Genomic DNA, 13,679 nt, shown 5'->3' with positions numbered 1-13,679 from the left:
CCAAATTACAACATTTTCAGACAAGATAGAACTGCCAAAGGGGGCGGTGTTGCAATCTACTGCAAAGATAGCCTGCAGAGTTCTGTCCTACTATCCAGGTCTGTACCCAAACAATTTGAACTTCTACTTTTAAAAATCCACCTCTCTAAAAACAAGTCTCTCACCGTTGCCGCCTGCTATAGACCACCCTCTGCCCCCAGCTGTGCTCTGGACACCATATGTGAACTGATTGCCCCCCATCTACCTTCAGAGCTCGTGCTGCTAGGCGACCTAAACTGGAACATGCTTAACAACCCAGCCATCCTACAATCTAAACTTGATGCCCTCAATCTCACTCAAATTATCAATGAACCTACCAGGTACCCCCCTAAAGCCTTAAACACGGGCACCCTCATAGATATCATCCTAACCAACTTCCCCTCTAAATACACCTCTGCTGTCTTCAACCAAGATCTCAGCGATCACTGCCTCATTGCCTGCATCTGTAATGGGTCAGCGGTCAAACGACCTCCACTCATCACTGTAAAACGCTCCCTGAAACACTTCAGCGAGCAGGCGTTTCTAATCGACCTGGCTGGGGTATCCTGGAAGGATATTGATCTCATCCCGTCAGTAGAGGATGCCTGGATATTTTAAAAAAATGCCTTCCTAACCATCTTAAATAAACATGCCCCATTCAAGAAATTTAGAACCAGGAACAGATATAGCCCTTGGTTCTCCCCAGACCTGACTGCCCTTAACCAACACAAAAACATCCTATGGCGTTCTGCATTAGCATCGAACAGCCCCTGTGATATGCAGCTCTTCAGGGAAGCTACAAACCGTTATACACAGGCAGTTAGAAAAGCCAAGGCTAGCTTTTTCAAGCAGAAATTTGCTTCCTGCAACACTAACTCAAAAAAGTTCTGGGACACTGTAAAGTCCATGGAGAATAAGAACACCTCCTTCCAGCTGCCCACTGCACTGAAGATAGGAAACACTGTCACCACTGATAAGTCCACCATAATTGAGAATTTCAAGAAGCATTTTTCTACGGCTGGCCATGCTTTCCACCTGGCTACTCCTACCCCGGTCAACAGCACTGCACCCCCAACAGCAACTCGCCCAAGCCTTCCCCATTTCTCCTTCTCCCAAATCCATTCAGCTGATGTTCTGAAAGAGCTGAAAAATCTGGACCCCTACAAATCAGCCGGGCTAGACAATCTGGACCCTTTCTTTCTAAAATTACCTGCCGAAATTGTTGCCACCCCTATTACTAGCCTGTTCAACCTCTCTTTCGTGTCATCTGAGATTCCCAAAGATTGGAAAGCAGCTGCGGTCATCCCCCTCTTCAAAGGGGGGACACACTCTTGACCCAAACTGCTACAGACCTATATCTATCCTACCATGCCTTTCTAAGGTCTTCGAAAGCCAAGTCAACAAACAGATTACCGACCATTTCAAATCTCACCATACCTATGCAATCTGGTTTCAGAGCTGGTCATGGGTGCACCTCTGCCTCCGCCATCGATAAGAAACATTACTGTGCAGCCGTATTCATTGATCTGGCCAAGGCTTTCGACTCTGTCAACCACCACATCCTCATCGGCAGACTCGACAGCCTTGGTTTCTCAAATGATTGCCTCGCCTGGTTCACCAACTACTTCTCTGATAGAGTTCAGTGTGTCAAATCGGAGGGTCTGCTGTCCGGACCTCTGGCAGTCTCTATGGGGGTGCCACAGGGTTCAATTCTTGGACCGACTCTCTTCTCTGTATACATCAATGAGGTCGCTCTTGCTGCTGGTGAGTCCCTGATCCACCTCTACGCAGACGACAACATTCTGTATACTTCTGGCCCTTCTTTGGACACTGTGTTAACAACCCTCCAGGCAAGCTTCAATGCCATACAACTCTCCTTCCGTGGCCTCCAATTGCTCTTAAATACAAGTAAAACTAAATGCATGCTCTTCAACCGATCGCTACCTGCACCTACCCACCTGTCCAACATCACTACTCTTGACGGCTCTGACTTAGAATACGTGGACAACTACAAATACTTAGGTGTCTGGTTAGACTGTAAACTCTCCTTCCAGACCCATATCAAACATCTCCAATCCAAAGTTAAATATAGAATTGGCTTCCTATTTCGCAACAAAGCATCCTTCACTCTCGCTGCCAAACATACCCTTGTAAAACTGACCATCCTACCAATCCTCGACTTTGGCAATGTCATTTACAAAATAGCCTCCAATACCCTACTCAACAAATTGGATGCAGTCTATCACAGTGCAATCCATTTTGTCACCAAAGCCCCATATACTAACCACCATTGCGACCTGTACGCTCTCGTTGGCTGGCCCTCGCTTCATACTCATCGCCAAATCCACTGGCTCCATGTCATCTACAAGACCCTGCTAGGTAAAGTCCCCCCTTATCTCAGCTCGCTGGTCACCATAGCATCTCCCACCTGTAGCACACACTCCAGCAGGTATATCTCTCTAGTCACCCCCAAAACCAATTCTTTCTTTGGCCGCCTCTCCTTCCAGTTCTCTGCTGCCAATGACTGGAACGGACTACAAAAATCTCTGAAACTGGAAACACTTATCTCCCTCACTAGCTTTAAGCACCAACTGTCAGAGCATCTTACAGATTACTGCACCTGTACATAGCCCACCTATAATTTAGCCCAAACAACTACCTCTTTCTCAACTGTATTTAATGTATTTATTTATTTTGCTCCTTTGCACCCCATTATTTTTATTTCTACTTTGCACATTCTTCCATTGCAAAACTACCATTCCAGTGTTTTACTTGCTATATTGTATTTACTTGCCACCATGGCCTTTTTGCCTTTACCTCCCTTCTCACCTAATTTGCTCACATTGTATATAGACTTGTTTATACTGTATTATTGACTGTATGTTTGTTTTACTCCATGTGTAACTCTGTGTCGTTGTATCTGTCGAACTGCTTTGCTTTATCTTGGCCAGGTCCAATTGTAAATGAGAACTTGTTCTCAACTTGCCTACCTGGTTAAATAAAGGTGAAAAAAATCTGTCTTTAAGCACCTGGCTGTGACTGAGATGCTTCCTCCTCCATCGATGTTTCCTCTACGCTGCTCCGTTCACGATCCAAAGTGCTTGAACAACCCTCCATGACCCATCCATCAGACGCCTGAACATGCTGGATTAGCTACCTAAGACATTTATTGGTTCACTTTGATTTCTTGGTGTGTATGCAATTCAGCTTTTAGCTGCCATGTATACTGAAATAAGAGTCAACTCAGCATCCATAGCTCTGTCTTAAGAATTTCAATGTGGTAACATTTCTCCTGTCCCATCCCTCAGCCTTTTCCCAAAACAGCGGTGGGGTGCCCAGCTTTGTTAAAGTTTCATCTTCAAATTTCCTTTAAAGTATTTTAAAAAATCCCTTTAAAGTATTGAGCGACTCAACATCATTATTTGTACTGTGTATGCACGTGCATCAGTAGCATCCACTGCTGAGGAGGAAAATTGTAGCTGATGTTATTGTTTGTCTGTTTTTGGAGGCTAGATGGATGTGCAGTCAGAGAGATTAATATTCTGAGTGTTTGACAGCTGTCATTGCTCCTCCTGTCCCCAGGCTTGTGGATGACCGCTGTGTGGTACAGCCAGACACAGGCGACCTTAACAACCCACCCAAGAAATTTCGAGGTAAGGACTATCACTCTGTTCAGTCTGCTGTTCAAGTGCAAGCACTCAACCAATATTGTTTGCTCAAACAATCAGCAAGGAGTTAAGGCATCGCTTCATGTGACCTTTTTTCACTATAGCTTGCTCTGTCAGTCCAAATCAAATAATACTTTTATTTGTCACATGCTTTGTAAACAACAGGTGTAAACAAACAGTGATATGCTTACTTACGGGCCTTTCCCAACAATGCAGAGATTTTTTAAATAATTTTATAATAGCAAAATATTAACACAGGCAATAAATATACAATGAGTAATGATAACTTGGGATAAAGTGAATAGGCAACAAGATAGATTTTAAACATTAGAAGCAACATATGTGATGAATCAAAAGAGTTAGTGCAAAAAGGGTTGATGCTGATAGTTCAGGTAGCTATTTGACCTCTTAAGCCCCTTTTTTTCCCAATTTTAGCCTAAAATGACATACCAAATCTAATTACCTGTAGCTCAGGCCCTGAAGCAAGGATATGCATATTCTTGGTACCATTTGAAATGAAACACTTTGAAGTTTATGGAAATGTGAAAGGAATGTAGTAGAATATAACACAATAGATCTGATTAAAGATTATCAAAAAATGTACCATCATCTTTGAAATGCAAGAGAAAGGCCATAATGTATTATTTGCGCCTGGCGGGTTGAAATATGATTGTCTGTGTTTGTTTGATCGGGTGCTGTCCTCAGATAATAGCATGGTTTGCTATCGCCGTAAAGCCTTTTTGAAATCTGACACGGTGGCTAGATTAACAAGAAGTAAAGATTTAATTTGGTGTATTGCACTTGTGATTGTATGAAAGTTAAATATTTCTAATAATTTAATATGAATTTGGCGCTCTGCCATTTCACCGGATGTTGTCAAATCAATTCCGTTATTAACTGTGCAGCTGTATACCTTTTTGGGGATCTGAGGGCCCATGCCAAATCTTTTCAGCGTCCTGAGGGGGAAGAGGCATTGTCGTGACTTCTTCACAACTGTGTTGGGGTGAGTGGACCATGATCATTCTTTAGTGATGTGGACACCGAGGAACTTGGACCTCTCTGCCCCCTCCATTACAGCCCTGTTGAAGTGGATGGGGGCGTCCTCGGCCCCATTCCTGTAGTCCACGATCAGCTCCTGGCACCACACTGCCAGGTCACTGACCTCTTTATATGCTGTCTCATCATCATCGGTGCTCAGGCCAACCAACCTTGTGTCTTAAGCAAACCTAATGATGGTGCTGGAGTTGTCCATGGCCACACAGTCATGGGTGAACAGGGAGTATAGGATGGGATAAAGCACGCACCCCAGAGGGGTCCCCGTGTTTAAGGTCAGCATGATGGATGTGTTGTTGTCTATCCTCACCACCTGGGGATGGCCTGTCAGGAAGTTCAGGATCCAGTTGCAGAGGGAGGTGTTTAGTCCCTGGGTCCTGAGCTTAGTGATGAGCTTTGGTATTGGATGCTGCAATAGTCAATGAACAGCATTCTCACAGTAGGTGTTCCTCTTGTCCAGGTGGGAAAGGGCAGTGTGGAGTGCAATAGTGTGGAGTGGATCTGTTGGGACAATATGTTAATTGGTGTGGGTCCAGGGTGTCTTGGATGGTGTTGTTAATGTTAGCCATGACCAGCCTTTCAAAGCATTTCATGGCTACAGATGTGCTACAGGGCAATAGTAATTTAAACAGGGTATTTTGGTGGGTATCTTGGACACACTATGGTGGTCTGCTCGCGTCACTGTGCAGCTCACGTCTGGGTTTCCTTGTGTAATCCGTGATTGTTTGCAAGCCCTGCAAAATATGCTGAGCGTCAGAGCCGGCACAGTAGGATTCGATCTTTGTCCTGTATTGATGTTTTGACTGTTTGATGGGTCATCAGACTTCATAGCGGGATTCCTTATAATCGTCCGGATTAGTTTCCCGCTCCTTGAACACGGCAGCTCCTACCTTTAGTTCTGTGTGGTTGTTGCCTGTAATCCATGGCGTCTGGTTGGGATATGTATGTAAGGTCAATGTGGGGACGACTTCATCGATGCGCTTATTAATGAAGCCGGTGACTGATGTGGTAAACTCCTCAATATTATAGGATGAATCCAGGAACATATTCCAGTCTGTGCTTGCAAAACAGTCCTGTAGTGTATAATCTGCTTCGTCAGACCACTTCTGTATTGAGCACTGGTACTTTATATTTGAGTTTTCGGACAACTTCCGTATTGAGCACTGGTACTTCCAGTTTGAGTTTTTGCTTGTAAGTAGGATTCGGGATGATAGTTATGGTCAAATCTGCCAAATGGAGAGCTTTGTATGTGTTTCTGCGCGTGGAGTAAAGGTGATCTAGGTTTTTTTTCACTCTAGTTGCACAGGTGACTTGCTGGTAAAAGTGAGTGTCCCCTGTTCTCTGATAACATTACACTGGACATGATGTCAGCTGGAAAAAGCTGTTTAGATTCTCTTCTCTGAGACCATCATCATTACATGGGGATTATAACTACAGTGCCTAGCGAAAGTATTCGCCCCCCTTGAACTTTGCGACCTTTTGCCACATTTCAGGCTTCAAACATAAAGATATAAAACTGTATTTTTTTGTGCAGAATCAACAACAAGTGGGACACAATCATGAAGTGGAACGACATTTATTGGATATTTCAAACTCTTTTAACAAATCAAAAACTGAAAAATTGGGCGTGCAAAATTATTCAGCCCCCTTAAGTTAGTACTTTGTAGCGCCACCTTTTGCTGCGATTACAGCTGTAAGTCGCTATCAGTTTTGCACATCGAGAGACTGAAATTTTTTCCCATTCCTCCTTGCAAAACAGCTCGAGCTCAGTGAGGTTGGATGGAGAGCATTTGTGAACAGCAGTTTTCAGTTCTTTCCACAGATTCTCAATTGGATTCAGGTCTGAACTTTGACTTGGCCATTCTAACACCTGGATATGTTTATTTTTGAACCATTCCATTGTAGATTTTGCTTTATGTTTTGGATCATTGTCATGTTGGAAGACAAATCTCCGTCCCAGTCTCAGTTCTTTTGCAGACTCCATCAGGTTTTCTTCCAGAATGGTCCTGTATTTGGCTCCATCCATCTTCCCATCAATTTTAACCATCTTCCCTGTCCCTGCTGCAGAAAATGCTGCTGATGCTGCCACCACCATGTTTGACAGTGGGGATGGTGTGTTCAGGGTGTTGCTTTTACGCCAAACATAATGTTTTGCATTGTTGCCAAAAAGTTCAATTTTGGTTTCATCTGATCAGAGCACCTTCTTCCACATGTTTGGTGTGTCTCCCACGTGGCTTGTGGCAAACTTTAAACAACACTTTTTATGGATATCTTTAAGAAATGGCTTTCTTCTTGCCATTCTTCCATAAAGGCCAGATTTGTGCAATATACAACTGATTGTTGTCCTATGGACAGAGTCTCCCACCTCAGCTGTAGATCTCTGCAGTTCATCCAGAGTGATCATGGGCCTCTTGGCTGCATCTCTGATCAGTCTTCTCCTTGTATGAGCTGAAGGTTTAGAAGGACGGCCAGTTCTTGGTAGATTTGCAGTGGTCTGATACTCCTTCCATTTCAATAGTATCGCTTGCACAGTGCTCCTTGGGATGTTTAAAGCTTGGGAAATCTTTTTGTATCCAAATCCGGCTTTAAACTTCTTCACAACAGTATCTCGGACCTGCCTGGTGTGTTCCTTGTTCTTCATGATGCTCTCTGCGCTTTTAACGGACCTCTGAGACTATCACAGTGCAGGTGCATTTATACGGAGACTTGATTACACACAGGTGGATTGTATTTATCATCATTAGTCATTTAGGTCAACATTGGATCATTCAGAGATCCTCACTGAACTTCTGGAGAGAGTTTGCTGCACTGAAAGTAAAGGGGCTGAATAATTTTGCACGCCCAATTTTTCAGTTTTGATTTGTTAAAAAAGTTTGAAATATCCAATAAATGTCGTTTCACTTCATGATTGTGTCCCACTTGTTGTTGATTCTTCACAAAAATATACAGTTTTATATCTTTATGTTTGAAGCCTGAAATGTGGCAAAAGGTCGCAAAGTTCAAGGGGGCCGAATACTTTCGCAAGGCACTGTAAGTACTGTATGTTTAACCAAGTGGTTTGTGCTCCGTGTAACCATTAGATCAGCAGTAGTTGACACTGAGGAGATATAAAAGGTATTTTGAGACATGGAGATGTGACCCCTGCTCCTTTGTTATGAAATGTGAACTGGTGTCTTTGTGTAAATGAAGCTGTAATGAAGATAATTAACCTTGCGTTCACCTGCCACCCCTCAGCCCCTGACTGAAATGTGGCACTAGGCTACATTACAGTACGGTTATTACACCACAATGTGTCACCTAGTGAGAGGCCTGTACCCTGTGTTAACTCTGAGGGGAAAGTATGTTTAACTCTGATGCCCTTTGTTCTTTCACCACTAAAACCTAATGAGAACTTTCATCTATATTATTTTATCTGGCAGTGGCAGCATTTAAGAATTAAGCTTTGTGCAAATGTATCAAATGTCTTTGGACTGTAAAACATTCTGTAAAGCGATTGATGGCGGAGTGCCATGTTTCTTATAGTTATTGAGGCTGACGTGTAGAACTAGCCAGATGCAGTCCATTTCCTGCAAATGTAAGCAGTGTGGATTACGCTAGGACATCTCTCAGAGCTAAGTGTTCAGAGACTGTCTAGAAGTCTGAAACAGGATTGTGTGTGAGTAAAATGTACTATTTTCTGGCAGTTTCTCAAGGCATTCGTGATTCTTCTACTACAAGTTATGAGTCATGCTTTTGATCAATGTTTGACATTAATGAACACAGCCCAGGGGTTCTTGCATTAGATCAGATTGATCTTCATACATCTTTCATGACAGGTCTGATAGACTTCACTGTTCATTTCCACATTTCCATCAACAGGTGAGCAAGCACTCAGTTAATATAGATTGATGCAGTAGTGCGGATGATGCATCCAACTGGGTGTTAGACTCCAATGTGTTTCCAGGGTTTGGTTTTGCCTGAGTGTTGCTCTCAGTAATGTTGCCTGTGAAGTCTCAAACTGTTTGGTGGTTTTGAGGCCCATTTGTGATAGCCAAAACCAACCCCTGGTGTCTTGGTTCCAATGCAAACCCTTATTCCCAGCTTGCTGTTATTGGGATTTTGATTTTGAGGCAGCAGCAAAAAAAGGTTTGTGTTTGTTATTTAATTAACTTTGTTTTCACTGGAACTAGAGCTTCATATCTTCAGAGGCATCTTAATTCATGAACAAGAACACTGTCCTGAAATAAAACACGTTGATACATCTACGAGTGTATTTTGATGGCACTGCTGTTTTAAACCCTACCACATTTAATACTTGGACGTTCCGGAATTCACTTATTATTGAAAAATGACTGTGATTAGTGAAGTGAAAGTACATTGGGACTCGTGGGGTTCATCATAAATTGCCATGGTTGTTTGAACTGGCACTGTGTCAATCCTATTGCCATAGAAATGGCATATTGACCTTTCCCAGATGGAGATTTCAACGGCGGATGAAGTTATGCTACAAAATTGCTCTTTTTTAGCTCACGTTGAACACATAGGCTTGTGCGTAATGCAAATTACATAATTTATTGTATACTGGCAGCCTACATAATAAGATAATAGAATACGCTCTTATTTATAGCACTTTGATGAAAACTACATTAGGTTATTTTGGAGAAGCTATGAATGTGTATGATTGGTTGGAAATTATACCAATGTTCTGTTTTGAGCTTTATTCTCAGACTTATTCTCGGACTGTTACTCCCCCCCCACTAACTCAAAACCATACAGGCTAGATGTTATTGGGACTTTAAGACTGATCAGTGATGTGTCAGACAGTAAAGCACCTGGAGTGTTTACAGTAGAAGCCTCCCTGCATCTCAAGGTCAGTGCAGCAGAATGATTCTGGCATCAGCAGGGAGGGCCATCTGGGAGTGGTTGTGAGACTCCTCCTGATGGGCTCCTGGAGGCGCTGGTTGCATACTGTCTCGGTCTCTAATAGAGCCCTTTTCAAATGAGCACAAGGCCTTGGCAGGCCTCCAGAGCAGACCTTTAGTAAATTATTTTTTGAGTGAATTGACGTGATGGCCAATGTGAGTTCCATTTACTCAAATCAAGGTCATGTAAATTTAATTGACCTTTTTATTCCTGAAAATGATGAGCCCCGCTTTACTTTACATAGCACATCCGTGCCATTGTCACACAAATCACTCTCTATTTGTGACTGACCAGCTCAATTTGGTCTTATGTAGCAAAATTATTTGAAATTGTGTTTTTTACATTGGATAAATGTAGAGATTCAGAGCGAGAAAAGGGTATATCATATACTAGTGTTGAGTAACAATGGGAAAGTAATTCTGCTTTGAAAGTGATAAACTTGTATCGCCACTTTTGAGAAAATGACCCTTGAATGTTTTGGTACACCCACTAGAGTGCTCTTCTTTGTCTACACCCATTCAGCATCGTTCACAGCCTCTTAAGCTTTAGCCCCACCCATCTCTTTAAGGATTCACATGTGAGGCCATGTGCTATATAGAGTGAGTATGGTAGTGTACTAAACAGACAAAGATTTCAAGACTAAAGGCTGGTTTATACTGCGTCTATCGACATGTCTGTAGATAGTTGTCGCAGTGAACATTCTATTGTTGTCCTACATCAAACTTGTCATTGTCGCTATGAACATGTATAAACACAAAAACGACAGGCTGCATGACATCAACAGCCTGGTGGTCCGAAACCCATTTGTTTAAAAATGTCAATCTAGCAAACCAGGCAACTAAAAGCAACTTTTTAAACAATGTTTTGGTTCGTTTCTAGCTTGTTAGCTAGCTAGATAACGTCGAATTAGCTGGCTAGTCAATTCAAATAATGACCATATATAGCTGACAACGTCTTAACTTTAGCTAATTTGTATTCACTATTACAGGAAAATAAACTCAAAACAAGATCATTATTTACAAGTTAATGATGAGCTAATTACAGAAAGTGGCTTATTGTTGTGAGTTTGACGAAATAAAAGCAGGCCATTCTAACATAGAATTGTAGAACTTGTACACTGTCTCGTTGGCCTAACGTTATATCCTAATTTGACTTTGGTGCAGGTCATGTTGCTCTTCACATTACCGTCTCTGGTAAACACACACTATATCAAAGTTTATTTGTCACATGCACAGGATAATTACAGAAAGTATAAATGGTACAGTGAAATGGTTACTTGCATAGTGGAGTCTTTTGTTTGGACATGGAGCTAGCTAGCTAGCTGAACAATGATTCATAATCCCAACTCATAATGTTCCTACCCTTCATGAATCTGCTGGAAGCTAAAGCTAACCAACTAGCTAGGTTCAATGTTAGCTAGCTAGCTAACATCAGGCTATAACTAGCAATGCAAATGTCTCTGAGATACAAATAATATTACTACAGATACATCATACACGTAACGTTAGCTAGCGAGCAAGCCAGCTAACGTTAGCTAGTTAGTTAACAGTACACTTTACCTTACAATGAAAATGCCTTTCTGACAAAATGAGAAACTTATAGTATCTGAAAATGTAGCAAGCTAGACTCTCTTACCCATATACATGGGATGAACGCTTCACCCTCTCTGTCATGGATGACATGGTTACCCTTAGTTTGAAGATATAATCCAGAGACAGGTATTTTATACAAAGCCTTCTTCTGTGTGTTCTCTTTTTGACTCCCTCTGCATTATTACCTACACGTACCGAAGTGTCTACGTTGAAATGCCTCTCCTGTAAAGTAGTGATGCTCGACATATATATGCTTAGTTTCCTGAAGCGAGTCACAGTTTATGTCAACCTTCAGGTTCAATGGTGACAAAATTAAGAGGTGGTGTGTAATGAAACACATTTGGAAAGTATGCAAACCCCATGACCTTTTCTAAAATTTGGTACGTACACAGAAACAGAGTTTAGAAAGATAACCAGAATTTAAACAAGGAACCGACAGGACAGGAACGGAAAAGAAATAGGGAAAACCCGAAGGAACACAAACGAAGAAATAGGGACTCTCCAAAACTGTGACGTCAACAGGTGTGGGAAGACTAAATGATGATTAGGGGAATAGGAACAGCTGGGAGCTCAACGGAATGATATTCTAAAATGGATTCAAAAAATGTTTACCTCATAAATCTATACACAGCATCCCGTAATGACAAAACACTTTTTTTTGCAAATGTATTCAAAATAAAAATAGATAATTTATCTACATAAATATTCAGACCCTTTGCTATGAGACTCAAAAATTAGCTAAGGTGCATCCTGTTTCTATTGATCATACTTGATGTTTCTAAAACTTGATTTGAGTCCACCTGTTGTAAATTGAATTGATTGGACATGATTTGGAAAGGCACACACCTGTCCTTATAAGATCCCACAGTTGACAGTGCATGTCAGAGAAAAAACTAAGCCATGAGGTCAAAGGAATTGTCGTTTGACCCCCGAGACAGGATTGTGTCGATGCACAGATCTGGGGAAGGTTACTAAAACATTTCTGGAGCTTTGGTCCCCATGAACACAGTGGCTTCTTCCTAGAGCTGGCCGCTCAGCCAGACTGAGCAGTCGGGGGAGAAGGGCCTTTGGACAGGGAGGTGACCATGAACCTGATGGTCACTCTGACAGAGCTCCAAAGTTCCTCTGTAGAGATGAGAGGCTTCCAGAAGGACAACCATCTCTGAAGCACTCCACCATTCAGGCCTTTATGGTAGACTGGCCAGACGGAAACTACTCCTCAGTAAAAGGCACGACAGACCGCTTGGCGATTGCAAAAAGGCACCTAAAGGACTCTCAGACCATGAGAAACAAAATTCTCTGGTCTGATGAAACAAAAATGTAACTCTTTGGCCTGAATGCCATGTGTCACATCTGGAGGAAACCTGGCACCATCCCTACGGTGAAGCATGGTGGTGGCAGTATTATGCTGTGGTGTTGTTTTTCAGCGGAAGGGACTGGGAGTCTAGTCAGGATCGAGGGAAAGGTGAACGGAGCAAAGTATAGAGGGATCCTTTATGAAAATCTGCTCAAGAGCGCTCAGGACCTCAGACTGGGGCAAAGGTTCACCTTCCAACAGGACAACAATCCTAAGCACACAGCCAAGACAACGCAGGAGTTGCTTCAGGAACAATTTCTGAATGTCCTTGAGTGACCCAGCCATAGCTCAAACCTGATCTAACATCTCTGGAGAGACCTGAAAATAACTATGCAGCGACACTCCCCATCGAACCTGAAAGAGCTTGAGAGGATCTGCAGAGAAGAATGGGAGAAACTCTCCAAATACAGGTGTGCCAAGCTTGTAGTGTCATACCTAAGAAGACTGGAGGCTATAATCGATGCCAAAGGTACTTCAACAAAGTACTGAGTAAGGGGTCTGAATACTTATGTAAATGTGATATTTCATTTTCTTATTTTCAAAATGTTGCTAAAAAACACCTTTTGCTTCGTCATTATGGACTACTGCGGGTAGATTGAGGGGAAAAACTTACCAAAATGTGAAAGTTAAGAGGTCTGAATACTTTCCCAATACACTCTTCATCCGGATATCGAAGATCACCTGTGCTGTAGCACAATGGAAGATGGTAAAGAGTCAATGTATTGCCTCTGGTTAGTTTGATGTCAGTTGTATGTTTTGCCGTATGGATGTTTTAGTGTTTTTTTTAGTGCAGGAGCTCAAGATAATTTGATGGACAGTGTCAATTCCTTCCTCTGAAGCAGCTGTCCAGACTCCTGCTAGAGATTGAACCATCCATATGCATCAGGTTTCAGGCCTCTAACAGGACTCACCCAGATATGTCACTGCTTATTATTGAGATAAAAGAGGAATCAATAGCTAGTAGCAGAGTACCTTTTAGTTGTCTTTGTAGAGTCTTACTATACAGTTGAAGTCAGAAGTTTACATACCTTAGCCAAATACTTTTAAACTAAATTTTCACAATTCCTGACATTTAATCCTAACCCTTTA

General features: G+C 42.2%; 1 protein-coding gene across 1 annotated transcript in view; it reads left to right on the top strand.

Annotated features, from left to right (window-relative positions):
* The window catches only part of itpr1b (inositol 1,4,5-trisphosphate receptor, type 1b), a 163,453-nt gene that overhangs the window by 18,418 nt on the left and 131,356 nt on the right, over positions 1 to 13,679 (top strand). The window contains 1 exon segment of the mRNA XM_046342783.1: positions 3,601 to 3,671. Within this exon segment, the coding sequence (XP_046198739.1) occupies positions 3,601 to 3,671 (71 nt within the window).

The sequence above is a fragment of the Oncorhynchus gorbuscha genome, linkage group LG03 (assembly GCF_021184085.1).
Source record: "Oncorhynchus gorbuscha isolate QuinsamMale2020 ecotype Even-year linkage group LG03, OgorEven_v1.0, whole genome shotgun sequence".
Taxonomy (NCBI): domain Eukaryota; kingdom Metazoa; phylum Chordata; class Actinopteri; order Salmoniformes; family Salmonidae; genus Oncorhynchus; species Oncorhynchus gorbuscha.
The sequence above is the reverse complement of the archived record's forward strand: the minus strand, read 5'-3'. Positions and strand labels throughout refer to the sequence as shown.